The 27,684-nt window shown below is 50.0% G+C and overlaps 4 protein-coding genes across 8 annotated transcripts; 3 read left to right on the top strand and 1 right to left on the bottom strand.

Moving 5' to 3' along the window:
• The first annotated feature begins 110 nt into the window (after positions 1 to 110).
• On the top strand, positions 111 to 16,041 carry BSCL2 (BSCL2 lipid droplet biogenesis associated, seipin). Of its 5 annotated transcripts, none has more exons than XM_036257702.1 (13): positions 111 to 181; positions 493 to 628; positions 2,672 to 2,887; positions 4,386 to 4,702; positions 8,174 to 8,255; positions 12,346 to 12,489; positions 13,330 to 13,464; positions 13,646 to 13,743; positions 14,923 to 15,064; positions 15,211 to 15,277; positions 15,430 to 15,501; positions 15,601 to 15,681; positions 15,790 to 16,041. In XM_036257702.1, exons 3-13 carry the CDS (start codon positions 2,801 to 2,803, stop codon positions 15,930 to 15,932), a joined length of 1,368 nt encoding a protein of 455 aa, XP_036113595.1. In that variant the 5' UTR covers positions 111 to 181; positions 493 to 628; positions 2,672 to 2,800; the 3' UTR covers positions 15,933 to 16,041. The 5 variants fall into 5 exon arrangements, with proteins under 5 accessions (XP_036113595.1, XP_036113593.1, XP_036113596.1 ...); XM_036257700.1 differs by lacking the exon at positions 111 to 181 and adding an exon at positions 212 to 294 and having other exon boundaries at positions 549 to 628; XM_036257703.1 differs by lacking the exons at positions 111 to 181; positions 493 to 628; positions 2,672 to 2,887 and adding an exon at positions 3,716 to 3,752.
• Positions 930 to 2,294, bottom strand: GNG3 (G protein subunit gamma 3). Its single transcript, XM_036257706.1, has 3 exons — positions 2,067 to 2,294; positions 1,336 to 1,435; positions 930 to 1,058 (listed from the first exon to the last, which is right to left on the bottom strand). Exons 2-3 carry the CDS (start codon positions 1,432 to 1,434, stop codon positions 930 to 932), a joined length of 228 nt encoding a protein of 75 aa, XP_036113599.1. The 5' UTR covers position 1,435; positions 2,067 to 2,294.
• A 1,313-nt stretch (positions 16,042 to 17,354) lies between the features above and the next one.
• On the top strand, positions 17,355 to 18,701 carry LRRN4CL (LRRN4 C-terminal like). The gene is made up of 2 exons (XM_036259669.1): positions 17,355 to 17,445; positions 17,983 to 18,701. The coding sequence occupies exon 2, from the start codon at positions 17,988 to 17,990 to the stop codon at positions 18,699 to 18,701; it is 714 nt and encodes a 237-aa protein (XP_036115562.1). The 5' UTR covers positions 17,355 to 17,445; positions 17,983 to 17,987.
• A 5,528-nt stretch (positions 18,702 to 24,229) lies between these two features.
• On the top strand, positions 24,230 to 26,908 carry UBXN1 (UBX domain protein 1). The gene is made up of 10 exons (XM_036258429.1): positions 24,230 to 24,317; positions 24,422 to 24,509; positions 24,635 to 24,688; positions 24,774 to 24,880; positions 24,964 to 25,033; positions 25,276 to 25,467; positions 25,559 to 25,610; positions 25,758 to 25,871; positions 26,411 to 26,603; positions 26,769 to 26,908. Exons 2-10 carry the CDS (start codon positions 24,451 to 24,453, stop codon positions 26,816 to 26,818), a joined length of 891 nt encoding a protein of 296 aa, XP_036114322.1. The 5' UTR covers positions 24,230 to 24,317; positions 24,422 to 24,450; the 3' UTR covers positions 26,819 to 26,908.
• The last annotated feature ends 776 nt before the right edge of the window (positions 26,909 to 27,684 follow it).

Genomic DNA, 27,684 nt, shown 5'->3' with positions numbered 1-27,684 from the left:
AACTCTAGCTGCCGGGGCCGCCATTTTAAGAATGGGGCTGGCGGAGCCGCGCTGTACCGGGAAACGCAGTGACGCAGGGCGCCATCTTGGCGCGGGCCCCTGGCGGCGGCCATCTTGGCGCGGGCCCCGTGGCGGCGGCCATCTTGGAAGAGGGCCCGCTGTAGGCGCGGCCATCTTAGAAGTAAGGCCGGCCCCTTCGCAGGAACTGAGCCGAGCTCGTCGTCCCTTCGGTCACTGGGTTCCTCCCGTCTGCGGCCGCCAGCCCCGAATCCCTCCCTAAACCCACCCGGTTCGGTCTGTTTTCAGTTTCACTTACCTTCATTGTTCATTGCCCTCGTGTCCGTGTGTGTGTGTGTGTTCTGTGTGTCTGTTGTAACTTAATTCTTCCACCTGAGACGCGCTCTCGCGCCTGCCATCCTTCCCAGCCCCACCGATCTCCGATCCTAGACAGTGTCTAATCGGCTCTGACTGGCCCCTGTTCCCTGGGTGTAGCAAGCCTTTCGACGGCCGCACCTACCATCTAATGACTGATGATCCTCTCCCCCAAGAACGCTAACACAGGAGCTGTACCTCTGAGACTCTGGATGACTTTATTCTTCAAATGGCTTTACCCTTCCAATAGCTCCAGGTGAGACGGGGAGCAAGCATCCGGCTCATCCCTCTCTCCATTGTCTGAGCGGGTCACTGAGGGAAGTGGGCAGGACGCTGGCAGAGTCCGATGGCCCTTCTGTGGGTGGGGCAAAGGGTGCCCCGGTGGGCGTGGAAACGGGGTCGACAGATAGGTGAGGGAGGGCCTTGTGCTTCAGATAACCTCACAGGTTTGGGCAAGAGCCAGGAAGAGGATGCAAGGGACCCTCAGGGGCTGACAACAGTTAACGGACCTAAGAAAGGGCTTAGGGAAGGTGAGACGATGTGAGGGACCGGGCAGCTCAGAGGAGGGCACAGAAGAATTTTTTCTCCCGAAAGGGGTTCTCCGAAGTGGGCACGGGGGTGATGAGGGGATCCTCACAGGCATGGGCATCACAGTAAGACATCAGATCTGCTGCTGCCTTGGACACCTGGGGCACAATCAGGAGGGACTTGTTAGCCAGCTGGAATCCCTGAAAGGGACTGAAGCCTCCATTCCCAAATGAGTTATCTTTTACCATCTCTAAAGCTCCTTAAGACAGTCTTCTCATTCCTCCACCCCCAACCCTGGGGACACCTCTTAAGAGAGCCATAGAATCCTCCCCTGATCTCAGGAAGTCAAGGGGGGTGGGAAAGCATCTCTTATCCTGAGGTTTGGGAACCTACAGCACAGCCAGGCCAACTAATGGGATCCAGGATCTCACCCACCTTTATCCGGCACAAGCTGGCCTCAATCTTAAGCTGTTCCACCATCTTGCGAGCTTGCCCAATACTCATAGTGCTGTTCACAGGGGTCTCCCCTTTCATCCTGGAGAAAAGAGAGGGACAAAGAAAGAAAAAAGAGAGGGACAGTTAAGAGCAATCTCAACTGAAGGCCCCCCTCCATGCTCACTCATCCAGCGTTTATAAAGCTATGGTCATGTTCCCTAATAGTTTGTTCTCCCTTTATCCCCATCCTCCAATGGCCTTTCCCATCCTTTCTCTACTGAGAAAATGAAGAGGATGGGATGAGATGCTCCCTAAGCTCCCACATGACCTGGGCCACTGAGCATTAAACATATAAATGGCCCCATTGGTGTGGCTCAGTGGTTGAGCATTGACCCGTGCACCAAGAGGTCACTAGTTGGATTCCCGGTCAGGGCACATGCCCAGGTTGTGGGCCAAATCTCCAGTGTGGGGCGTGCAGGAAGCGGCCAATCGATGTTCTCTCTCATTGATGTTTCTGTCTCTCCCTCTCCTTTCCTCTCTCTAAAATAAATAAAGAAAAAAAAACCTTTAAAAAAAACACAAATGATTTCAGGCTTTTTAGCCCATCAAGCCATGTGTTCCCAGCTCTGAAAGCCTCAACCAGAAGGAGCCCGACCCTGATGGAGAGGGTGCATAATCCCCACCTGCCCCCTTGAGCCCCAATGGGGAAAAGCAAAATTCTCCTGACTCACCTGAGGCCACAGGCAGCCGCAGCTCTGGGGAGTAGGGTCAGTGGGGTGCACCAAAACCTTCTGCCTGAGGTGGGTGCCCCACCTTGCAGGGAGTTGCAGCTGAAAGTGTCTGACGCAGCAGCAGAAGCTGCTAATACAGAGAAGGCCACTGGGGTGGGTCAGGTCAGTGGTCTTTCCAGGGCTGGTCCCAGTTTCTGCAGCTCAAGCACTGCCCAGACAGCTGGTACCTGCAGGATGAAGGATGCTAGAAGGAGCTGTTCAGATCCTGGAGCATACCAACTGCCTGGCCAGTGGGGGAGCCTGGCTGCTGCTTGCGGCCCCTGTGCACACGCCCACTGTTACTGTCTCAATACCTGCCCCTCCCCCATTGTAGGCATCCTGAGTCGGGCCTACAGCCCTCCCCAAAGGAGCTGAAGCACAGGCCGACTCCCCCCTCAAAAGGGGTGGTCTGGACCTATGACAGCCCCTGCAGTGGCGTCTGTACTGGCTGCGGGAGACCCTGCTCATTTGAAAATCTGACATCAGCTGGGCAGTCGCCCCCATCATCCCCTCCTCCCTCTACTCTGACACAGCATTTATCACGTGAATCTTCGTTTCTCTCCCAGGGACCCTCCATTCCCCATATCCAGAAAAATGTGATGAGCTACAGGTATCAGCTTCTAGATCTCCACTTCATGTTCTAGCCACAAGTGACTCGAGCTCAAGATCCACGGGCAGCGAGCAACGTCAGGAAAATGTCTAAAGAAATGGCAGACCAAAGAGAAGAATCTAGGGGGAAAGAGGTGTGCAGAGACCAGATCAAAGAGTCGGACAAAGAAGAGGTAGGGGGCATTGTGGAGAGAGTCCGTGGATGTTTCTGGAAATACATGGGCTTTTTGGGTAGGGTTGGGAAGAATTGTTCTGAGAGATTACCTCTCATCGTTGTGCTTGGTGCTGTGGGGGATGCAAAGATGCCCACAACACTGACCTTACCCTCTTGAGAGCTCTTATTTGGGGTGAATAGACATACAAAGTAGAAGGTGCCGCTTTCCAAGGCCTAGTCTAGATGATGCGCTGTGGGGACTCTCAGGGAGAATCTTGTTAGGGTCAGAGGAGGTCGATCACGCATCTAAGCTGGAGGCAAAACACGGGGCTGAAATGCTACCACTCTTGTGAATTCGGGACAGCCAGAGCACTGGCGCGACGAGCAAGACGCACAGGTTCCTGCAGACTGTATTGTTCTCTGGGCAAATGCTCTCTGCCTTGGGTGCCTACCGGCCCAAAGAGCTGGGCAATAAAAGCGCCAGCTGGGTGCCCGCCTCTCTCCCGCTTTGGGTGCGTTAAATGGCTGGGGAGAAGATGTGGGCGGAGGGCTGTGATTGCGGCCTCGAGGGGTAGGCCGAGGGGGATGCTGCTGACTCGAACATGCCCCTGGGAAATCTTGGGGCCTGGAGGGAGATGCCTGCCCCTTTAGTCATGGTAACCGGAGGGTGGTGGACCGCCGGCGCGGGGGTACTGCGGAGCACGCGTGGGTGGGAACCCCGCAGTCCTGGCAGCCCCGCCTCCGCGTCTAGCTCTGCCCCTATTGGGCCTCTTCCCTGGGCGAGGCCCCGCCCCCGAGCTACATTGGCGATTGGCGGAAGAGGGCGGGGCGTGCCCGGGAGGCGGAAGTCTCTCTCTCTGTTGCCCAGGCAGCGTTTGATGCTGGTGAGTCTGCAGAGCTCTGGCGACGGGCGAGTTGTTTTCATCTGTGGCCTTGTTAAAGTAGGGGCTCTGGGCGCCGCGTCCACCTTCGAGCCGGAGGGGGCTGGCGGGGAGCGGCCATAGTCTGCAGGACGCCCCGCCCGGCGTGCGGGGCGCGCGCTTGTCAGGGAGCGAGCACAGCTCCAGGGGAGAAACTCGGAAGGCAATTGTGACTGCGCTTTGAATCTGGCTGTGACTTTAGGCACATCGCGCATTCTCTGCGTGCAGTCACCTCGCAGTGTGGATTCAGTGTCATCGTGTATGTAAAAGCACCTTAAGAATTTTAAGGCACTCCTCCTCTGTATGTTACGTATTGCTATGAATGAGTATTAAGACGGTTTGTCCCAGAATCAAGTGGCCTGCGGACCAGTGCAGCCGAGGAGCTCTGGCACTGGGGGTGAACAGAGCGAGCGCAGTAGAGAAAAGGGAAGGGATAATTGGCTGAGAAACAGTCATTTGGAGGAAGGCCATATGAAACAAAGACTATGCTGTGTCCTGCTATCTCTGGTTCTTCAAAGCCAACCCAGTAACCTTGTTCCTTTTGTCCTCACCTTCTCCGGAAAGAAGCTATTCTCTTCCTCTCTGTCTTTTTTCCAGGAACCACCAGCTGCTTCCTCCCATGTCCAGGGTTGGCATCCGGGTGGCAGAACAGCTAGGAACTTAAAGCCTGAACCTGGGGCCAGACACGCTGCATCCCCTGCCATGGTCAATGACCCACCAGTACCTGCCTTGCTGTGGGCCCAGGAGGTGGGCCATGTCTTGGCAGGCCGTGCCCGCAAGCTGCTGCTACAGTTTGGGGTGCTCTTCTGTACCATCCTCCTCCTGCTCTGGGTGTCTATCTTCCTCTATGGCTCCTTCTACTATTCCTACATGCCGACAGTCAGCCACCTCAGCCCTGTGCATTTCTACTACAGGTGAGAGGGATCTTCTGTCATAGTAGAGGAATCCTGTGGGACAATTGCTGCAAGGCCCCTTAGGGTGTATTCAGTTCAACCCCCTCATTTTCAGAGGAGGAAACTTTGGCCCACTGTGCTTGCTTATATGACTTCCACTTTTCACAGCCCAAAGTTAAAAAGCAGATCTGGGCTGATAGGTCTCTAGGGTCCTAGTTTTACCTCTGGTTAAAAAGGTTTTTTTAGCCCTGGCCAGTTTGGCTCAGCGGTTAGAGCGTCGGCCTGCGGTCCGGACAGACCCGGGTTCGGTTCCCGCTAAGGGCACATACTTCGGTTGCAGTTTGTCCCCAGCCCTGGTTGGTCGTGCGGGTGGCAGCCACTCGATGTGCCCCTTCACGTCGATGTTTCTCTCTCTCTCTCTCCCACTCTATCTGTACAAAAATGGAAAAATATCCTCGGGTGAGGATAAAAAAAAAGGTTTTTTTTAGCCCTGGCTGGTTTAGTTCAGCGGTTAGAGCATCGGCCTGCAGTCCGGAGAGACCCGGGTTCGGTTCCCGCTGAGGGTTGGTTGCAGTTTGTCCCCGGCCCTGGTTGGTCATGCGAATGGCAGCCACTCGATGTGTCCCTTTCATGTCGATGTTTCTCTCTCTCTCTCTCTTCCGCTCTCTCCCTCCCACTCTATCTGAACAAAAAATGGAAAAAAATGCTCTCGGGTGAGGATTTAAAAAAAAAAAAAAAAGTTTTTTTAAAAAAATTCCCTTTCTAGACTATCATTATGAATGTCAGTTCTGTTTAGGTTGGATCAGACCTCTTTCTCTTTGGGCCACAGTAGACATCTGAAACAAGCCAATCCCATGGATCATCTCAGAACTAACCTGGCCTTTACCAGAGGAGGTATTAGGAAAGCAGCAATTTGCCTTTTACATTACTTTCATTCCCGATAGTCTACTGCACAATAAAGATTATGGAAGCACAAGGTGGCTGGTTATGTAAATTCCCAGAGTCCTGCTCCTTCCCATTTTACAGATCCTACCAAATTATCTCCCCTTATCTTAATGATGGCTATAGGACCAATCAAGAGATGCTGATAAGGACATTATTGTCAGTGGTTCACAATCTTTTTTTTTTTTTTTTTTTATCCTCACCCGAGGATATTTTTTTTCCATTTTTTGTACAGATAGAATGGGAGGGAGAGAGAGAGAGAAACATCGACGTGAAGGGACACATCGAGTGGCTGCCACCCGCACAACCAACCAGGGCCGGGGACAAACTGCAACCGAAGTACGTGCCCTTAGCGGGAACCGAACCCGGGTCTCTCCGGACCGCAGGCCGACGCTCTAACCGCTGAGCCAAACTGGCCAGGGCCACAATCTTTTTTTTAACCCTGTCCTGAGTCCCTGGTTATGAGCTGTAATTTTTTTTTTTTTACCCTCACCCGAGAACATTTTTCCATTTTTTGTTTAGATAGAGTGGGAGGGAAAGAGACGGAGAGAGAGAGAGAGAGATAAACATCAACGTGAAAGGGACACATCGAGTGGCTGCCTCCCACACAGCCCTGGTTGGGTCAGGGCCAGGGACAAACTGCAATAGAAGTACATGTCCTTAGTGAGAACTGAACCCAGGTCTCTCTGGACCACAAGCCGACGCTCTAATCACTGAGCTAAGCCGGCCAGGGCAAGCTGTAATTTTTTTTTTTTTGTTAATCCTCACCTGAGGATATTTTTCTTTTTGTTTTTTTTTATCCTCACCCGAGGACATTTTTCCACTTTTTGTTCAGGTAGAGTGGGAGGGAGAGAGAGGAACAGAGAGAGAGAGAGAAACATTGATGTGAAAGGAACACATCGAGTGGTTGCCACCCGCACAACCGACCAGGGCCGGGGACAAACTGCAACTGAGGTACATGCCCTTAGCGGGAACTGAACCTGGGTCTCTCGGGACCGCAGGCCGACGCTCTAACCGCTGAGCCAAACCGGCCAGGGCGATATTTTTCCATTGAAGTGGAAGGGAATTAGGGAGGGCGAGAGAGAAACATCCATGCGAGAGAGACACATTATTTGGTTGCCTCCCACATGACCCCAACCAGGACTGGGAATCGAACCTGTGACCCTTTGGTCCTCCGGCTAATGTTCTAGCCTCTGAGCCAAACTGGCCATGGCATGAGCTATTAATCTCCAAGGCAGAGCTGCTTAAACTTTTAGGAGGTATGGAGCTCATGAAAGCTATGGCTTTTCCTGCTGTAAACACATCAACATGCCCACACACATGCCCATGTGCAATTTTGCCGACAACTTGAGGGGGTTCATGAGTCTCTCAAAGACTGTGGATCCCGCCCTGGCCGGTTTGGCTCAGCGGTTGGAGCGTTGGCCTGTGGACCAGAGAGTCTCGGGTTCGGTTCGTGCTAGGGGCATGTACCAAAAAAAAAAAAAAAGACTGTGGATCCCTTTGGAGGAGTTTTCTTCAACTAGGCCCCAGACCAAAACTACTGAATCAGTCCTGGCCAGTTTGGCTCAGCGGTTAGAGCGTCGGCCTGCGGTCTGGAGAGACCCGGGTTCGGTTCCCGCTAAGGGCACGTACTTCGGTTGCAGTTTGTCCCTCACGCAGGTGGCAGCCACTCGATGTGTCCCTTCACGTCGATGTTTCTCTCTCTCTCTCCCTTCCTCTCTCTCCCTCCCACTCTATCTGTATAAAAAATGGAAAAATATCCTCGGGTGAGGATAAAAAAAAAAAAAATCAACAAAACTACTGAATCAGAATCTGGAGGTCGGACCCAGGAATCAGCATTTTTATCAAGCGCTCCATATGAGAAACACTTAAGTCTGAAATTTTTCAACTAAGTGTCTATAGATTCCAATTTAAGACTGTCTGCTGAGCCCTGGCCAGTTTGGCTCAGCGGTTAGAGCATCGGCCTGCGGTACAGAGAGACCTGGGTTCGGTTTCCGCTAAGGGCACGTACCTCGGTTGCAGTTTGTCCCCGGCAGCCACTCGATGTGTCCCTTCACATCGATGTTTCTCTCTCTCTCTCTTCCTCTCTCTCCCTCCTGCTCTATCTGAACAAAAAATAGAAAAATGTCCTCGGGTGAGGATGAAAAAAAAAAGAATGTCTGCTGAATCCTTTTTTTTTTTGGTTGTTTTTAATGCTTAAACCATGTACCAAGTTTTTGGTCCAAATCATGTAAGATAAGTTAAACTTAAATTGCATTCTATTAACCAATATGAGTGTATTTCTGTAAGCATAGTTATGTTGAAATAAAGTTTTAAAGAGAAAAAACAAATGTCTGTTGTATGAGAGGAAATAAGCTAAAGTAGCAGAAAGAGAATGAAAGAAGCACTTGAATCTGCTGGCTGCATTTCTACTCCATCTCTATAACAGAGAAGGTGCCTGTTCTGGGAGAAGGGATGGGGGACAGAAGGGAGCGCTAGGGGACCCACGACGGGTGAAGACAGGTAAGGCAGACTCCATAACTCAGCAGTGTCATCCTCATTCTCATTTAGGACGGACTGTGATTCCTCCACCTCCTTGCTCTGCTCCTTCCCTGTTGCCAATGTGTCCCTGGCTAAGGGTGGACGTGATCGGGTGAGTATGGAAGCTGAAGAGAGTTTGCATTAAAGCTTTGATGACTTGAAATCAAAAGGAAGACTTGAGAAAGACCTGGAGAACAAGGGTTGAGTAATAGAGACTAAGAAAGGAAGGCTCTCAAGGAAAGGGAAGTTTATAACCAATGTCACCTGAATAAATGTAATTTAATAAAAAGAAAGAAAGAAAGGGAAGTTAAAAATTAGAGTCTTTATAAATAAATTGTATGGATTGTTCTTTTCTGCAGGTGTTAGCAATGTTCCTTCTCAGATTGTTTCGGACAGTCCATATCTACTATATGAGGTGTGTTTTAGACCTAAATGAACCTTAATGAACAAACCAAGGGAAAAAGGAGAAACGTCTATAGCAAAAATAAATTAATTAAAAAACAACAACCAGCTATTTCATTGGACTAAGATGGAATCCGCCCAAGAGTTTTGAAAGCTTGTATGTAAAATTATGAAACTCTTGACAGATATGTGTAAACTGCCATTACAAAGTGTACTGTGCCATAGGACTGGACAGATGCCAGTTTTTTTAGTTGTGAGCAACAACATCAGTGGTCAGACTTACTTTAAGAGTTTCAAAATCATTTGAAAATTATTTTTCAAAAATGATACTTGGGCCCTGGCCGGTTTGGTTCAGCGGTTAGAGTGTCGGCCTGTGGTCCTGAGAGACCCGGGTTCGGTTCGCGCTAAGGGCATGTACCTCGGTTGCAGTTTGTCCCCGGCCCTGGTCGGTTGTGCGGGTGGCAGCCACTCGATGTGTTCCTTTCACATCGATGTTTCTCTCTCTCTCTCTGTTCCTCTCTCTCCCTCCCACTCTACCTGAACAAAAAATGGAAAAATGTCCTCTGGTGAGGAAAAAAAAAAAAAAAAGAATAAAAACACTGATATCTAGTGTTTTATTTTTTTATTAAAAAAAAAAAATACTTGGGAGTACACTGACTTAAAAATAGAAAACATGGGCCCAGCTGCTGTGGCTCAGTGGTTGAGCATTGACCCATGCACCAAGAGGTCTCTGGTTCGATTTCCAGTCAGGACACATGCCCAGGTTGTGGGCCCGATCCCCAGTGGGGGCCATGCAGGAGGCGGCCATTTGATGTTCTCTCTCATCGATGTTTCCATCTCTCCCTCTCCCTTCCTCGCTCTAAAAAAATATATATATATATATTTTTTATATATACATATATAAATATATATATGTGTGTGTATTTATATATATATATATAAAACATGGGATAAAAATTAATGATCACTCTGAAGGGAGGAGTGTTAAACTGTAGCATGTGGGGTTTCCTGGGATTGGGGTCTAGACTGGCCTTATTTGACAACACAAATAATCTGAGAAACTGTGTATCCTGTGACATCTTCCAGTTTACAAGGTAGCCATTCACTGTCAAAACAACTTACCAGGTCAGATGAGTGGGCCCCAAATGGAAGATTTCAAACTAGTAAGGTAGAATGTAGGGCATTGCAAGACAGAGATTTATCATTGTAGTGGTACTACTCAGGAAGGGAACTGGGCGATTATTTTAATATATATATTTTTTATCCTCATCCGAGGACATTTTTCCATTGTTTGTTCAGATAGAGTGGGAGGGAGGGAAGGAGAGAGAGAGAGAGAGAGAGACATCAACGTGAAAGGGACACATCGAGTGGCTGCCACCCGCACGACCCAATCAGGGCTGGGGACAAATTGCAACCGAGATACGTGCTCTCAGCGAGAACTGAACCCAGGTCTCTCTGTACCACAAGCCATTACTCTAACTGCTGAGCCAAACCGGCCAGGGCTGGGCGATTATTTTAGAATGTTCTGTGAAGACATTGATTCAGTATGTTTCTCTGGCAACAATGATAATAATAAATGGAATATACAAAGTGGGTTAGAAATAGCCTCAGTACATCCGCACCTGGGATATATACATGCAGTTGTGTGGCTGGCTGCCCACTGTAGAGATCACAGCGGCACTGCAGGGAGCCTGAAGCAATCGGGTACACAGCTTCTGGATGAGGAAGGAAGAGAAAGTTGAAGGATGAGGGGAGATCCAGCCCAAGTGTCTGATAATTAAAGCAGGTTGATCATTTTGTTCATCTACAGTGAACATTTTTGAATGGCTGGCTGGATGAAATAATGTGCCTGCTCTGTGTGTAACACCTTGCTAAGAATAGAAGATGTGGTCCTGCTTTCAAGGAACTCCAAGAATTGATAAAATTCTATACACTGTATTAAGTAGTAAAGTGTGAGATGCAGATTCTGCATTTCAGAAGAATTTGTGAGGACTTGGAGAGATCAGTGTGAGACTAGGGAGGTGGTGAGGCTCAAGGTGGACCTTTTGAAGAAGAGTGAATATTGGTTGGCAAGAGGAGAGAAGGGGGAGAGTCTGCCTATCAGGCAGACACATGTGAACAAGGGCGTGGAGTCAGTCACAAGGTTCTGGTGTAGAGTCCATGGATCTCCTTGCAGGTAACATTTATTTAGACAGAATATATATACATATAATATTAAACAGTTTTATTGAGATATAATTCACATCATATACAAATTCATTTAAAATGTACAGCTCATTTTTAGTATATTCACAGAGTTGGGCAAACATCACTACAGTCCGTTTTAGAACATTCTAATCACCCTGAAAAGAAACCCACATTCATTAGCTGGCAGTCACTCCCCATTTCCCTCTGACCCACCCAGAGAACTATTTTAACGTTTCAGAGATTTCAGTCTAAACCAGAAGCAACTGGTTTAGACTAATCTGACCTTTACAGGGGGTTAGGAATCTCATGGAATCCATTTTTTTCAACAGATAATTCAGACGGAAAATAAGAATCTGTATAAAGACTTGGATCAGTGATTTCTTCCTCTTACCTTAGTGATAAAATATTCAGAGGACCCTCATAGCCACACCCAGCTTTTGGAGCTGGTTCACTACAGCTAGGGCAGTGATTTTCTTTTTTATTTTATCCTCACCCAAGGACATTTTTCCATTTTTTGTTCAGATAGAGTGGGAGGGAGAGAGAAAGAGAGAAACATCAACGTGAAAGGGACACATCGAGCCCTGGCCAGTTTGGCTCAGTGGTCCAGAGAGACCTGGGTTCAGTTCCCGCTAGGGGCACGTGCCTCATTTGCAGTTTGTCCCCGGACCTGGTTGGGTCATGTGGGTAGCAGCCACTCAATGTGTCCCTTTCACGTCGATGTTTCTCTCTCTCTCTCTCCCCCCCCCCCCTCTCTCCCTCTCTCTCCTTCCCACTCTATCTGAACAAAAAATGGAAAAATGTCCTTGGGTGAGGATAAAAAAAAAAAAAAAGGGACACATCGAGTGGCTGCCACCCGCACGACCAACCAGGGCCAGGGACAAACTGCAACCGAGGCACGTGCCCCTAGCAGGAACTGAACTCGGGTCTCTCTGGACTGCAGGCCGACGCTCTAACCGCTGATCAAAACCGGCCAGGGCTGCTTGTGATTCTTATAGTCACTCTGAGGGATGGTCTTGCTGTAGAAAAATAGTTGCTACAGGATTTGAGTAGAGGAATGGTCAGGAAAAACTAGGGTATGTTTGGTGGCATGTCTTTAACATTTTGAGGTTAATCCAAGAAAATAAGCCTTCCCACTATGAGTCTCAGAGTTCTAGCAACAGAACCAAGATAAGGGACCCAGAATGACGAAAAGATGATCCGGAGCCACAATGACTGTGCGAGAGCTGACTAGGGAGATGTGAGCCCTTCTGGCACTTGGTTAATTAACAATGTAAGTGAAGACAGGATGGGCCCGGGGAGTAGGCCTCCTGGGGACAGGCCTGAGTCACAGATGGCACAGTTAGCAACATGATGGTTCACTTTTGGAAAAGAAACTGTGACACAGCCTTTCTCAGAAGAGAGCTGCACAGGAGTCGGATTCAGATCTCAGAAGTGAGAAGGATTCAGCCACCAGAAGGGGGCAGCATGTTCTTGGGATGAGAGATTGAAAAACCTGTCAATGCCAACCAAGGGGGTTGTGGCAGAATATTTGGAGGGGTGCGGGACAGGTGGAAGAGGGACAGTACCATTTAAAAATACATATTTTTGAAAAGAGATGTGGCTACCTCGGGTAGGTGCTGATGTATGGACAGCCGTACCGTGTTACCTTAGAGCTTGAGCTGCCAGAGTCCCCTGTGAATCAAGATTTGGGCATGTTCTTGGTCACCATTTCATGCTACACCCGAGGTGGACGAATCATCTCCACTTCATCACGCTCCGTAAGTGTTCGTGGCCTGTGTGGCAGGGTGTGAAGAGGAATGACAGATGTTAGACTATCTGGGTATGCCTTCAAGAGAAAACATCCTAGCCCTGAGGTCACAGACACATCAGGGTAGGGAAGGGGAGTCAGTTTACCAAGTCAGACAAACAGCCCTAGATATCTGGTGGCTTTGTCCAGATATTTTATCCAGCTGTGGGATAAAATCTGAACAGTGGAACTACTCTGAATATGAGCATCTTTGGAATCAGACAGACCCGGGCTCAAATCCTCCCTCAGAAATATACTGACCGAAGGGCAACTTACTTAACACCATCGGTTATAAAGTATTATAAACCACATAATGGTAACTCCTCATAGTGACACTAGTTTGGATTCAGTGAAAACATGTAAAGTGCTTATTAGCACTCAGCAGGTGTTCAATGAATGTTTGACTCTGTTTTAATTGTCAACAGAACCACATCGTGAAGCAAGTCCCTAAATGGAGAACAGAGCTTCAGATGGTGCACTGGGACTTAATCTATTCTGGATTATAGAACTACTTGGGGGAAAGGTAGATCAGAGACAGTGTTAGGCTGAACCTAGGAAGGTTTCTTAGGAAAGGGGCCTTTGTTGTCCTGGAACAGAGACATATGGTTGGGTGGGGCTGGGCAGGGCTGTCACTCAAGCATTTGGAATGATTGGGTGGGGGGGCAGGCATGTGGTAGAAGGTGAAAGTGAGGGAGCAGGGGTCCTGGGGGAGAAGCAGTCTCCATAGACTGCTCGGGGCTTACTGAGGGGTGGGTAGGCCCACAAGAACCTGGGGCTGCCTGACCACAGCATCTCCCTCTGGCCCTGGCAGGTGATGCTGCATTACCGCTCAGACCTGCTCCAGATGCTTGACACGCTGGTCTTCTCTAGCCTGCTGCTGTTTGGCTTTGCTGAGCAGAAGCAGCTCCTGGAGGTGGAGCTGTACCCAGAATACAGAGAAAACTCGGTAAGGGGCGTGGAGGAAAACTGGGAGATGGCCCTCCCCCCACAAGCCCAGAATTCTACCTGCGGCACCTCTGGGCTTGGTCAGGAGGGACGGCGACCAAGAGGCTGGAAGTGGGTCTAAAGCTGACAGCAGCTGGATCCTAGGCTGATGCAGCTACCACTACTCCATCCCAACCCCGCAGTATGTGCCGACCACCGGAGCTCTTATCGAGGTCCACAGCAAGCGCATCCAGCTGTACGGAGCCTACCTCCGCATCCATGCCCACTTCTCTGGGCTCAGGTGAGCAGCCGCTGAGGTGCGCCTCGGAGGCTCATGGGCTGCCCTTAACGGAGAGGGTCCTAAGCAAAGGTAACAGGTTTACACGGGCCACAGGTTTTCAACCCTGACTGCACATATCAGTTCCCTGGAGAACTTTTTCTTCTTTTTTCTTTGAGGTAACGTCCAACATTTCAAGTGTCCAACATTCAACATTATAATTCAACAACTGTATATACCACAGCATGCTCACCACTAAAAGTCTATTTTCCATCCATACCATACAATTGACCCCCTTTCCCCATCTTGCCCTCCCTCCACCCCCTTTTCTGAACTCCGGTAACCAGCAATCTATTGACCGCCTCTATGAGTTTGCCTTTGTTTCATTTGTTTGTTTCCTGGGGAACTTTTTTTTGGGGGGGGGTATGTGCCCCTAGCGGGAACCGAACCTGGGACTCTCTGGTCCGCAGGCCGATGCTCCAACCACTGAGCCAAACCGGCCAGGGCTTCTGGGGAACTTTTTAAAAATACCAATGCCTGTGCCACCTTACCAGACCAACTGAACCAAAATCTGTTAGGCTCACATCTGGCCATCAGATTTTTAAAAGTAATTATGTTTTATTATTTTATTTTTATTATTTTTTAAATGTTTTTATTGACTTTTTAGAGAGAGAGGAAGGGAGAGAGAGATAGAAACATAGATGTGAGAGAGAAACATCCATTGGCTGCCTCCCTGCTGGGGATGGAGCCTGCAACGGGGTATGTGCCTTCATGGGGAATCGAAGCGGCACCTCTCAGTTCACGGGACAGTGCTCAATCCACTGAGCAGCACAGGCCAGGCTATTTTTTTTTTTTAATCCTCACCTGAGGAGATTGTTTTTGTTTTGTTTTAGATAGAGTAGAAAGGAGGGAGGGAGAGAGAGAGAGAAACAACCAATGTGAGACAGACACATCAATTGATTGCCTCCCGCATGACTGGTACCTGCAATCCAAGTATGTGCCCTTGACCAGGAATTGAACCCTCGACCCTTCGGTCCAAGGTCTAACAGGCACTGTCACTGCTGAGCCACACCAGCCAGGGCCCTCAGACTTTTTGAAAGCATCCTGGGAAATGCTGATGTGCAGCCGGAGTTGAGAACTGCTGCCTTCTGGGAAGGCTGGTGCCCGTAACTACTACCTTCCTGTCCCTACTTCCTGTCTCAGGTACCTGCTGTACAACTTCCCCCTGACCTGCGCCTTCATAGGTGTCGCCAGCAACTTCACCTTCCTCAGCGTCATCGTGCTCTTCAGCTACATGCAGTGGGTGTGGGGAGGCATCTGGCCCCAACACCGCTTCGCTTTGCAGGTCGCAACGGAACCCCTTTCCTCTCCCCTTCGTGATCCTTCTTTGACTGGGGAGTGGGCCAGGGCATGTTGGGGGCCTGGGCGTAAAGGCCCTGATCACTGTGGAGGGAAGTCAGTCCTTGCTGCTGAGTAGCTTCTCCTCCGCAGGTAAACAGCCGAAAAAGAGACGGTTCCCGAAAGGAGGCCCAGGGAAGGATCTCTGCCCGTCAGCTAGGTAAAGGTGATGGTTGGGGCTGGGTGACGGGGTTCCCGCTCCATCCAATACGAGGCTTAAGACTCTCTCTCACATACTGGGCAGAGGGTCAAAGGAGAGGCACTGCTATCCAGGCACAGCCACCCTGACCCTGCCCTGCCTTCTGTCCCAAGGCCAGGAGGAGCCAACCCATCTGTCGGACATTATGGAGGATGGCGAGAGCCCTGAAGATCCCTCAAGAACAGGTATGGTGCAGCAGCCATCCTTTATCCCTCTGCCCTGACTCCTCTGAGCCCTCCCCTTCAGCTTCCATTCTGACCTCTGCATTCTCCCTGTGGCTGCAGAGGGCCAGCTCTCTGAGGAGGAAAAGCCAGATCAGCAGCCCTTGAGTGGAGAGGAAGAGCTAGAGCCTGAGGCCAGTGATGGTGAGGGACACCCTGCATAGGGTCCAGGGTGGGTGGGGTGGCATGTGGGTAGGGACCCTGGTTATCTAATGTCCCATTTGGAATTTTGTTTTTCCTCTTCTGGCCCAGGTTCAGGCTCCTGGGAAGATGCAGCTCTGCTGACTGAGGCCAACCTGCCTGCTCCTGCCCCTGCCCTGGCCCCCGAGACTCTGGGCAGCTCTGAACCCTCTGTGGGCTCTCACCGGGAGCGCCCCACCTGCTCTAGCTCATGAAGAGAACAGGGCAGTCCCACACACCAGAGGTCCCACACTCCAGCCTTTTCCACCTGACCCTTTCCTTTTCCCCTCTTCCTGTGGCTTCTCCAATAAACTATATTCTTGCCAGCTGCTTCCTTGACTCTTTTTCTTTTCTTTTCTTGTTTAGAGAGAGAGGAAGGGAAGGAGAGAGGGAAACTTTGATTTCTTCCACTTAATCATGCATTCACTGGTCGAATCCTGTATGTGCCCTGATCAGGGATCAAACCTGTAACCTGCAACCTTGGTGTATCAGGATGATGCACTAAGCAATTGAGCTATCCATCCAGGGCTTGCTTCCCTGATCTTTGAAATGGATTCAGGGACATTTGTTTATTTTTTAAAAATATGTTTTTATTGATTTTTTAGAAAGATGAAGGGAAAGATAGAAACACTGATCGGCTACCTCCTACACACCCCCTACTAGGGATCAAGTGGCAACCTGGGCATGTGCCCTGACTAAGAATCGAACCAGGACCTCTCAGTCCATGGGACATTGCTCAATCCACTGAGCCACGCTGACCAGGCACATTCAGGGCCATTTGAAAACCTGTGTTCCTCAGGCATCCCCCACCCCTGGGTGCAGGAGGAGGTTGTATTGTCTGGGGAGATGAGGAAGGCCTCCAAACCCTGGACTATTTTAGGCACAGCTGTTTTTTTGTGTTTAATCCTCACTCACTCAAGAGAGAAAACATAATGTGAGAGAGAAACATCAATGAGTTGCCTTCCGACTGGGAATCAATCAAACCAGCAACCTTTTAGTACACAGAATGATGCTCAATCAACTGAGCCACTCTGGCCAGGCCAGGCCAGGCTAAGCACAGCTGTTTCCACTCATAAACTTAGGAAGTTCAAGGAGAGAAAACCCATCATGCTTTCTCCATCCACATGACTCTCTCATCTCTGGGGAGGGGGATAGTATAGGGCGGGTCTAGAGAGCTGGCCTACATCTTTCAGGCCTCTGCACCCCTCCCTTTCTGTCCATTGGGAGGCAGAAGACAGGAAATGACAGCCATGGATGTGGTATGATTTTTACCAAAACAGCATTTGGTAGCCCAGGCCCCATGCTGTCCACAGCTGTTTTCCTCTCTGACACCAGCCAGGTGGTCCCCTCCCCCAGGTCCCTTCTGGTCCCTTCACATGACTTCAGCCTTTGACTTCTCAACTCCTGGCCGCTTTCCACATTCCAGTCCCCTTTCAGAACCTGGGCATCCTGGCCCCCAGCCCAAACCACAGCATGTGCTTCCCCCCATCCCTGTGACTCAGGCCCTCTGAAGCGACTAGCCCTCTTGGCACTCACCAGAAAAGGGGGGCAAGGGGAGGGGGGCTAATTAGTGACATCACAGTTGAGGGATATAAAAGTTTCCAGCGAAAACAGAATTGAAATTGAAGACACAAAACCTGACCGCAGCCTGTGCTCCTGGAGACCGCTGGACCTGAAATCCTCAGAGGTCTGGTCAGAGATTCTCACCGCATCAAGGCCTGTGCACTGGTGAGGAGCTTCCCTGGGCCAGGAGGAGTCAGGGGTACGTGGGGACTCCTGTGACAGGTGGGGAGTGAGGTCCCTATTTCCCTCTTCTGTTCCATCTTTCCTTTTTCTTCCATCTTATTTCTGGGTGTTTACATGTGTTGTTGACTGATACTTGTTTTACTTAGATCTTTTCTGGGGGTATTTCGAGCCACCTTTCTTCCCTAAGCTAAGTAAATATTTTCTCCTGTTCTCCCCACAACCCCACAAGCACCTGGTTTATTCATTAACTGTTTCTAGTATTTCCTACCTTGCTGGTCACACATCTGTCTCCTATCCCACTATACATATATTCTTTCTTTCTTCTTTTTTTGCCAGAAATCAAGCTCATAGGCTGTTCAGAAATTGGTTGACAAATGAGCGTGTCTGTCTCATTCCCTCCTCTTTCTTGTTGGATAGGTTCCCAATGGTGTTTCCTTGTCCGCAGGGGTTTTGTTTAGGTGGGGGCCTGGACGGCTCGGAGGCTGAGCACCCTTTACTGATCCACTGCCTTCCTTCCAGACTCCATGCTACGCTCTCTCTGCCTTCTGAGGCTCCTGGTCGCCTTCTCCTTCATTTCCAGAGCGCAGCCCTTGGCCCCTCAAGACTTTGAAGAAGAGGAAGATGAGATACCTCGGTCACCTTTGCGTCCTGTCTTCTGCGACTACGACCGCTGCCGCCACCTGCAGGTTCCGTGCCTCGAGCTGCAGAGGGCGAGCCCGACCGCCTGCCTGTGCCCTGGGCTCTCCAGCCCCGCGCAGCCGCCCGCCCCGCCGCGCCTGGGGGAAGTGCGCGTGGCGGCCGAGGACAGCAGCGCGGCGGTGCACTGGTGCGCCCCCTCCTCCCCGGTGCACCAGTACTGGCTGCTGCTTTGGGAAGGCAGCGGGGCTCCCCAGAGGGGCCCCGCCCTCAACTCGACCGTCCGCAGAACCGAACTGAAGGGACTGAAGCCAGGGAGAGCTTATGTGGTTTGCGTGGTGGCCGCTAACGAGGCGGGAGAAAGCAGCGTGCCCGAGGCGGGTGGCGAGGGCTCCGAGGGCTCGGGCGGCCCTGCCTTCGGGCCGTGCGGCCGCATGGTCGTGCCCCCCCGGCCCCTCACTCTGCTCCACGCAGCCCTGGGCGTGGGCGCGGCGCTGGCACTGCTGAGCTGCGGCGCCCTGGTCTGGCACTTCTTCCTGCGCCAGCGCTGCGGCTGCCCCCGCCGCGCCCGCGCCCGCGCCCCACCTGCAGAGGGGCTCTGAAGCCGCCCGGGCGTCGGCGGCGCGGGCCCCACCCGACGAGCTCTGCCGGAGGCCCGGGCGCTGCTGCCCCGCAGCCCCGGGCCCCAGAGCCCGGCGTTCCCCGTGAGAGCTCGTGCGGGCCCCAGACTGTCTCCTCTGCTCCTGGCCGAGGTTGGGGAAGGAGTGGGAAAGGAGGGTCGGCAAAGTTGAAAGGACCAGATGGTGAATAATTTCGGTTCCAGAGGATAAAATCGAGGATATTATATAGGTACTTATGTAACCATGCAACTATTTATAAAACTGTAAAAACCATTCTTAGCTCATGGGCCTTACAAGTCAGGCCCGGGCCACATCTGGCCTGTGGGCTTGGGCTTTGCCACGGTGGGTGGCTTCAGTGGGGTTTTGAGGATAAGCTGCTGCAGGATGGAAGTTTGGGGCTACAGACCACTCCTCCTTCTGCCTTTTGTTCACATAGATAGATAGATAGATAGATAGATAGATAGATAGATAGATAGATTTTTTTAATTAAAAATTGTTTTTCTTTATTGATTTTAGAGAGGGGACAAGGGAGAAGGAGAGAAATAGGGACACTGATGAGAGAGAACATCCATTGGCAGCCTCCTGCGTGCCCTCAGTGGGGATCAGGCCCATAACCCCGGCATGTGCCCTGACCTGGTCACCTCTTGGTGCATGGGTTGATGCTCAACCACTGAGCCACAGCAGCTGGGCCTGCCTTTTGTTTAGATATTGAGTCTATGCACACCTTACCTGTGCCTGAGGCAGGTGGAAAATGGCTGGTAGGGTGGAGGAGAGAGGAACAGCCCAAACTGCTGTCTGGGTCAAGCTTGCCGGTTAAAAATAATAATAAAAATAAATAATAATAATATAGTACCGAGGGATTTCCTCCTTCCTCTAATTTGTGTTTATTGTTTATCCCCTGTAACAACATAAAAGGAAAACTTTAAAAAAAAATTCTCACTGGGCCCTGGTCAGTTTGGCTCAGCGGTTAGAGTGTCGGCTTGCGGTCCGGAGAGACCGCTAAGGGCATGTACCTCGGTTGCAGTTTGTCCCTGGCCCTGGTTGGGTCATGCGGGAGGCAGCCACTCGATGTGTCCCTTTCACGTTGATGTTTCTATCTGCCTCTCCCTTCCTCTCTCTCTAAAATCAATAAAGAAAAAAAATTAAAATTCTCACTGGAGCACATGCTTAGAGAGAGGAAGGGAAAAAGAGAGGGAGAGAGAAACATCAATGGGAGAGCATAATATCCATGAGCAGCCTCCTGCACTCCCCCCACAGGGGATCAAGCCTGAAACCCAGGCATGTGCCCTTGACCAGGAATCGAACTGGCAACCTTCTAGAGCACAAGATGATGCCCAACAATCTGAGCAACACTGGGCAGGGCCATTGGTTTATTCTTGCATGTCCAGGGATCGAAATCACAACCTTGGTGTACTGGGACGTAGCTCTCACCAACTGAGCTATCTGGCCAGGGCAGTAATACAAATAACTTCTTTTTTTATCCTCACCCGAGTACTTTTTTTTTTTTTTTTTTTTTTTTTGCACTTATCTTCAACTAGAGCGGGAAGGAGAGAGGGAGGAAGAGAGAGAGAGAAGCATCGATATGAGAGAGACACATCGACTGGTTGCCACCCACACAACCCAACCAGAGCCAGGGAAAAACTGCAACTGAGGCATGTGCCCTTAGCAGGAACCGAACATGGGTGTCTCCGGTCCGTGGGCCAACGCTCTAATTGCTGAGCCAAAGCAGCCAGGGCTTTACTTTGTTTCTTATGGACAATGTTCCTTGTTGGTAAATCATAGCCTCCTTAGTTGTGTTAAAGGATGGGTAACTTTCCATAGGAAGATTCTCCTTAACCAACAGTAGCCATTGCTCTTTGTTGGAATATTTAAGTTGTCTCCAGTTTTTGCTATGGACATCCTTGTTGTTTGTGTATCCTCACATGTTTGTGTATTTCTTTTTTTTATCCTCACCCAAGGACATTTTTCAATATTTTGTTCAGATAGATTGAGAGGGAGAGAGAGAGAGAAACATCGACGTGAAAAGGACACATCGAGTGGTCGCCACCTACACGACCCAACCAGGGCTGGGGACAAACTGCAACCAAGGTACATGCCCTTAGCGGAAACCGAACCTGGGTCTCTCCAGACCACAGGCCGACACTTTAACCGTTGAGCCAAACCGGCCAGGGTACATGTTTGTGTATTTCTCTAGAGTGCTTACCTGTAAGTAGGTAAAAAAAGGCAGTACTATATAATTTAATCTTTTGTTGTTGTTAATCCTCACCTGACGATATTTTTCCATTGATTTTTAGAAAGAGTGGGAGGGAGAAAGAGAGAGAAACATCAATATGAGAGAGACACATCAATTGGTTGCCTCCTGCACGATCCCCATTGGGCTGGGGATCAAACCTGCAACCCAGGTACATGCCCTTGACTAGAAATTGAACCTGCAGGGCTGACCGTCTAACCACTGAGCCAAACCAGCCAGGTCAATTTAATCTTTTTACTTTCTTTATTTTATAGAGAGAGGAAGGGAGAGAGAGATAGAAACATTGATGGAAGAGAACATCAACTGGCCACCTCCTGCATGACCCCCACTGGGAATTGGGCCCACAACCTGGGCATGTGCCCTGACCAGGAATCAAACTGGTGACCTCTTGGTGCATGGATCCATGCTCAACCACTGAGCCGGACAATTTAATCATTTCTTTATTACTGGACCTCTAGAATAAATTTAGAATATAGTTATTATCTAGAATACACTTATCACACTTCAGTGAATACTTTGTGCCTTTTTTTGCTTCCTTCATCCTCAGCATTTATCCATTTACAAATAATGAGGGCCAACTATCTCATTATTATTATTATTATTTTTAATCCTCACCCGAGGATATTTTTCTATTTATCTTCAGATAGAGTGGGAGAGAGAAACATCCACATGAGAGGGACACATAGACTGGTTGCCTCCCAAATGACCCCGACCAGGTCTGGGGATGAACCGCAACTGAGGAACGTGCCTTTGGCCAGAATCGAACCCTTGACTCATTGGTCCGCAGGCCAATGCTCTACCACTGAGCCAAACTGTCCGGGGCCAGCTATCGCATTATTAAAGACATGCTTACACAATACATTGTACAGATGATGTGTTATGGAATTGTGTACACGAAACCTATATAATTTTGTTAACCAGTGTCACCCCAATAAATTCAATAAAGGGGGAAAAAGGGCATATTTTACTTGCTTTCTCAATTTTCACAATCATTCCAAGAGATGGTGTCATCTTTTCTCGGATGAGAAATTTGAGGTTCTAAATGGTTTGAAGCTACATGTAGGAAGCTGAGTTAGGATCAAGTTTCCCAGCTCTAAGGCTGACACACTTCACTCCAGCATGGAAAAGCAACATAGCATAGTGGTTCAGTGAACACACACTGCATTCACTAAACTCACTAGGGTGTGAATCCTAGCTCTGCTGCATACCAGCTTTGTGAGCTTAGGTAAATTATCTGTGTCTGTTTCCTGTGACTAATAATGGTACCTATACCATATGGATTGTTGTAATGATTAAATATGCATATATATTAGTACATTTATCAGTAACTTATTGTTACTCTGCCTCCTAACAAGAGCCTAGGTAGTGGGGCTAAGTAATCAACAAGGACTACTAGGGGTATAAATGCATAATGGGGTAATTACTGTAGCTGGAAGGTGGAGCGAGGTGGGGTGGACAAAGCAAGCTTCCCTTGGTAGGCAATCCCAGGGAACCTTTGAAATCTTGCTCCATGTCATCAGTTTTGCTCAAATAAACTCATAAAGAATAAAATAAAAATAAAGAAAGCAAACCCAGAACCCAGTCCAAAAACTGACCGGGGTTAACCAAGCCCACAGAAGAGGCAGGACATTCCAGGCAGAGGGACTGGTAGGTGCAAAGGCTCGGAGAAGGGAGAGGCCAGTTTTGCAATACGCACAAGTTGCCCTCAAGCGGTGGGAGAGGAAAACTGCACACTGACTATTAACATTTACACAATACACTCTAGCCAGGCTCCTGAGGTAGGGTTATTGTTATCCTCATTTTACAGATGGGGCTCTAACAAATAAAGGGTGGGGGTGGGGCAGTAGGGGAAGCCAGACTATCAACATTTAAATTTCCTCCTAAATTGGAGATTTTCTTTTCTTTTTTTTTTTATCCTCACCCGAGGACATCTTTCCATTTTTTGTACAGATAGAGTGGGAGGGAGAGAGAGGAAGGAGAGAGAGAGAGAAACATCGACGTGAAGGGACACATCGAGTGGCTGTCACCCGCACGACCAACCAGGGCCGGGGACAAACTGCAACCGAAGTACGTGCCCTTAGCGGGAACCGAACCCGGGTCTCTCCGGACCGCAGGCCGACGCTCTAACCGCTGAGCCAAACTGGCCAGGGCCTAAATTGGAGATTTTCAACCTTTTTCATCTCATGGCACACATAAACGACTATAATTCTACAGCACACACACACACACACACACACATTTTTTTGGCCGATCTAACAAAAAAAAGGTATAATTTTTATTCATTCACACTGGACAGCTATTGGTGTGTTGGCTGTTGTCATTGTTTTTAAATTTTTTCTTTATTGATTTTTTTGAGAGAGAGATAGAAACATTGATGAGAGAGAACATCAATTGGCCGCCTCCTGCATGCCCCCCACTGGGGATCGGGCCCACAAACTGGGCCTGTGCCCTGACCAGGAATGGAACCAGCGACCTCTTGGTGCATGGGTCGATGCTCAACCACTGAGCCACACCAGCCGGGAGGCTGTTGTCATTTTTTTTTTAGACAGTGCAGGGAAGGGGGAAAGAGAGAGAGACACACACACATTGATATAAGAGTATGAGAGAGAGACATCTGTTGCCCAGCCCTGGGGCAGGGGATTGAACCAGCCGCCGAGGTCGAGGTACATGACCCTGACCGGGAATCAAACTCGCACTCCTCGGTCCCCGTGCAGAGGTCCTAACCGCTTAGCCAAACCAGTCAGGGCTGTTGTCCTTTTTAAAAATTTTTATTTGACAATCTAAAGGAAAGAAAGAGGTCAGTGCTCCGGACTACTCAGGTATTGCACGTTTAAAAAATGTGTGCGGCACACTGATGTGCCCGGAAAATCGCTGTTCTAAGTGACGGGGGTGTCATGGAATTTTAAGTAGGGAGATGATGACAGGATAAGGTAGTGTTTTGCAATGATCTCTTCGGCAGCTGGGCGGAGGTCGGCTGAATTCCTGGGAGAGGCGGAGCGAGGCAGAGCTGCACATTTCTGGGACTCCTGAACCAGCGCCAAGTAACTTTCCAACGGGCGACCCGAGGCACCAGAGCGGGAGCCGGCTTCCTTCCGCCCGTGGGTTTCAGGGCCGCACCTCCCTCCAGGCCGCCGTCTGGCGCGGGCGTGTAGGGGCCGGGTCTCTATCCAGGACTCTCGCGAGATGCCGGCCCCGCCCGCGCCGTCCCGGCGGAAAGGTCCGGCTAGTGCTTTCTGACTCTCGGCGGCACCCGTCCACGTCCGCCGCCACGTGACCAAACAGATCCGGGCACTTTCACTTCCCCTCCGCTTTCTTCTCGTCAGTGTCCGCGGCGGATCCAGAGTCGGGTGAGTGAGTAAACGCCCGGCTAGGGCCGTCGGGGGCGGGACTGCCCGCGGGCCCGGGGCGACCCCGCACTGATCCCCTCCGCCCTCCTCCTCGTCCCCCCCAGGTCCCCGCGGAGGCGGCGTTGGCGGCGTCATGGCGGAGCTGACGGCTCTGGAGAGTCTCATCGAGATGGGCTTCCCCAGGGGACGCGCGTAAGGGAGCCCCTCTAACCCGCGAGCGTGTCCGGGCCTTTCCCCCAGCCTGGCCTCAGGCTCTACGCCCCAGCCTGACCGTCACCATGGCGCGCGGGCGCTATTCACGGTGTTTCTGCCCCCAGGGAGAAGGCTCTGGCCCTCACAGGGAACCAGGGCATCGAGGCTGCGATGGACTGGTGAGCGCTCACACCGGGAGGCAGGGGACTGGGCACTGGAAGGGGCAGCCTCCGTGTTGACCTCCCTCCTGACCTTCTCTGTCAGGTTGATGGAGCACGAAGACGACCCAGATGTGGACGAGCCGCTAGCGACCCCGCTTGGACATATGCTGGGACGGGAACCCACCTCCTCGGAGCAGGGTGGCCCTGAAGGTCCTGACTGTGGGACACGGTGTGATTATTCAGGAGGGCCCGAGGAGGAGGAACGGGTAATAATACTCGTGGCTTGTTTGTAGGACCTGGGTCCGCTGCGGAAGAAGGCAAACCCATTTTGAGTGAAGAGGAAAGACAGGAACAGACTAAGAGGTATACAGTAAGGAACAGTCTTGCATGATTGAGGGTCACCTTCTACCTCTCCTCAGCGCATCTGATCAAAGAACCTCGAACTTTTCACATTCCCTGTGTCCTTTCCTGGCATTTTCCTTTTTGTTTCTTTCATCTGGGTTGGGACGCATGTTCCCTGATTTTGCTTTCTGAGTGCTTTGTTACAAACTCACCTTCCCAATCCATGTTCATCTCCTTTGAGCTCTTTTCTTTTTGCAATACAGGATGTTGGAGCTGGTGGCCCAGAAACAGCGGGAGCGCGAAGAAAGAGAAGAGCGGGAGGCGCTGGAACGGGAACGGCAGCGCAGGAGACAAGGGCAAGAGTTGTCAGCTGCCAGACAGCGGCTACAGGAAGATGAGATGCGCAGGGCCGCCGAGGAGCGGAGGAGGGAAAAGGCTGAAGAATTAGCAGCCAGGTCTGGGTGCTGGGGGTGTTGTGTAAGCGATGAGAAAGGAATCAATATTTGCTTTGTCAATGCCTAACCTTTCTTCCTGTCTGCATTCCAGGCAAAGAGTCCGAGAAAAGATTGAAAGAGACAAAGCGGAGAGAGCCAAGAAGGTAGGCTATTGGGAAAACGTTGAGAGTAATTAAGTAGGTGGGGCTGATAAATCCCATTTTCTGCTTCAGAGGGAAAAGGTGGGCTTACACAATGTTTCTCTTGATGGTGGGTGAGTGCCTCATGGAGTGTTTTCCTTTGTCCCCCAGTATGGTGGTAGTGTGAGTTCTCAGCCAGCCCCACCAACAGAGCCAGGTCCTGTTCCCTCCTCTCCCAGCCAGGAGCCTCCCAGCAAGCGGGAGTACGACCAGTGTCGCATACAGGTACTGATTCTGATTCTTCTTGCTCCTGGAACCCCTCTGTTGGTCTGTAAAGCAGTTAGCCCAGAGCTTTTTTTTCAGTTATGTTTCCTTTGCCAAACCTCTCCCTTCTTTGTAAATGACTTTTGAAATCCTACCTCCTCTACACTTAGGAAAGATATCAGATTTCACTTGCCCCAGTCTTATTTCAATCCATACCTCCCTCTTACCTAGCTGTTACCTCTTTACTTGCCCATGCTTTCATTGGGTTTATTACACAGCTGTTTGCAAAGCTAATGTTTATTCGTTTATGTGGTATTTATCCAGGTAGTTTTGGATAATCTTGTCTTTGTTTTTCTTAAGTTGTGAGGGAGCACAGAGTCTCTTTCTTCAGTGCTTAGTAAAGCAGAGCCTGAGCGGCTATTCATTAGGTGCTTTTAATAGTAATTCTTGCTGGCTCAATCTGAGAGGAAGGAGAAGCCAGCTTTGCTCTCCTTTTCCTTACTTGGGTACTTCACTCAGTTCTGACACTCACCATACTGTGGCTCTCACCTGCCCTCTAGGTCAGGCTGCCAGATGGGACTTCACTGACCCAGACGTTCCGGGCCCGGGAACAGCTGGCAGCTGTTAGGCTCTATGTGGAGCTCCACCGTGGGGAGGAACCCGGAGGGGACCAGGACCCTGTGCAGTTGCTCAGTGGCTTCCCCCGGCGGGCCTTTTCAGAGGCTGACATGGAGCGGCCTCTGCAGGAGCTGGGTATGACATATGGGACCTGAAGCAGGACTTGGGTGGGATAGGGGACATGCCTGAGAAAGAAAGAGATGCAAAGAGAAGGGACTTTGTAGATATGGTGTGAGGCCAAGAATTTTGGGAACAAAACACAGGTATGTGTGGTTTAAACCTGTTTTCTTCCATCTTTAGGACTTGTGCCTTCTGCTGTCCTCATTGTGGCCAAGAAATGTCCCAGCTGAGAGGCCTTTATCCCACCATCCCTGTCTGACCTCTTCATCTTTGATAAAGCACTGACATCTCCTTCCTAATAAATAAACCCTCTGAGTTCTCTATGTGCCAGACTCTTTCCTGAATGGCTAGGAGGGAATAAACTGAGGCAGAGAAAGAATGTAAAGGGAATACTTTTAGAGTAGATCCTACTCCTCATCTTACATTCCCAACAAAGACACTTGTTTCAAATCCCTAAGTCTGATTAGTTACTGAGGAAGTTGAGGGGGGAGATACACTGGGAGGTAAGGAGTGCAGTATAGTACCTTTTGCTCCTATGGGTAAGGTGGTGCATAAGCCTTAAATCCTTATTAGCTGTGCCTTAACTTTTTAAAGCCTAGTTTACTTGTTAGTGAAATGGGGATGATAGTACATGTCAGTTGCAGTTGTGGGGGTCAAATAATGCAGATAAAAGGTGCTTTAGCACAGTACCTGGCACCAAATAAGTCCCCAGTAATTACTAGCTACTAAAAGGATAATTTTTTATGTGGCCATTCCTAAACTTTGAGTGACATTAGTGACCTTCACAGTTGCATCTCTTCTGTACTAAAAAGTATTAAAAACAATGTGTACCAAACATTTAAGAAATATATTTTACACATGCCTGGCTGGTGTGGCTCAGTGGTTGAGCGTCAACCCATGCACCAGAGGTCGCCAATTCGATTCCCGGTCAGGACACATGCCCAGGTTGTGGACCAAACCTCCAGTGAGGGGCATGCAGGAGGCGGCCAATCCATGTTCTCTCATCGATGTTTCTATCCCTCTCCCTTCTCTCAAAATCAATAAAGAAAAAGCATTTTACACATTAACAGATAAGGGAGGTAGGAACAATGATCTC

Source organism: Molossus molossus, unplaced genomic scaffold (genome assembly GCF_014108415.1).
Source record: "Molossus molossus isolate mMolMol1 unplaced genomic scaffold, mMolMol1.p scaffold_m16_p_13, whole genome shotgun sequence".
NCBI classification, from domain to species: Eukaryota; Metazoa; Chordata; class Mammalia; order Chiroptera; family Molossidae; genus Molossus; species Molossus molossus.
Note: the sequence above shows the minus strand (reverse complement) of the source record. Positions and strands in the feature narration are given on the sequence as shown.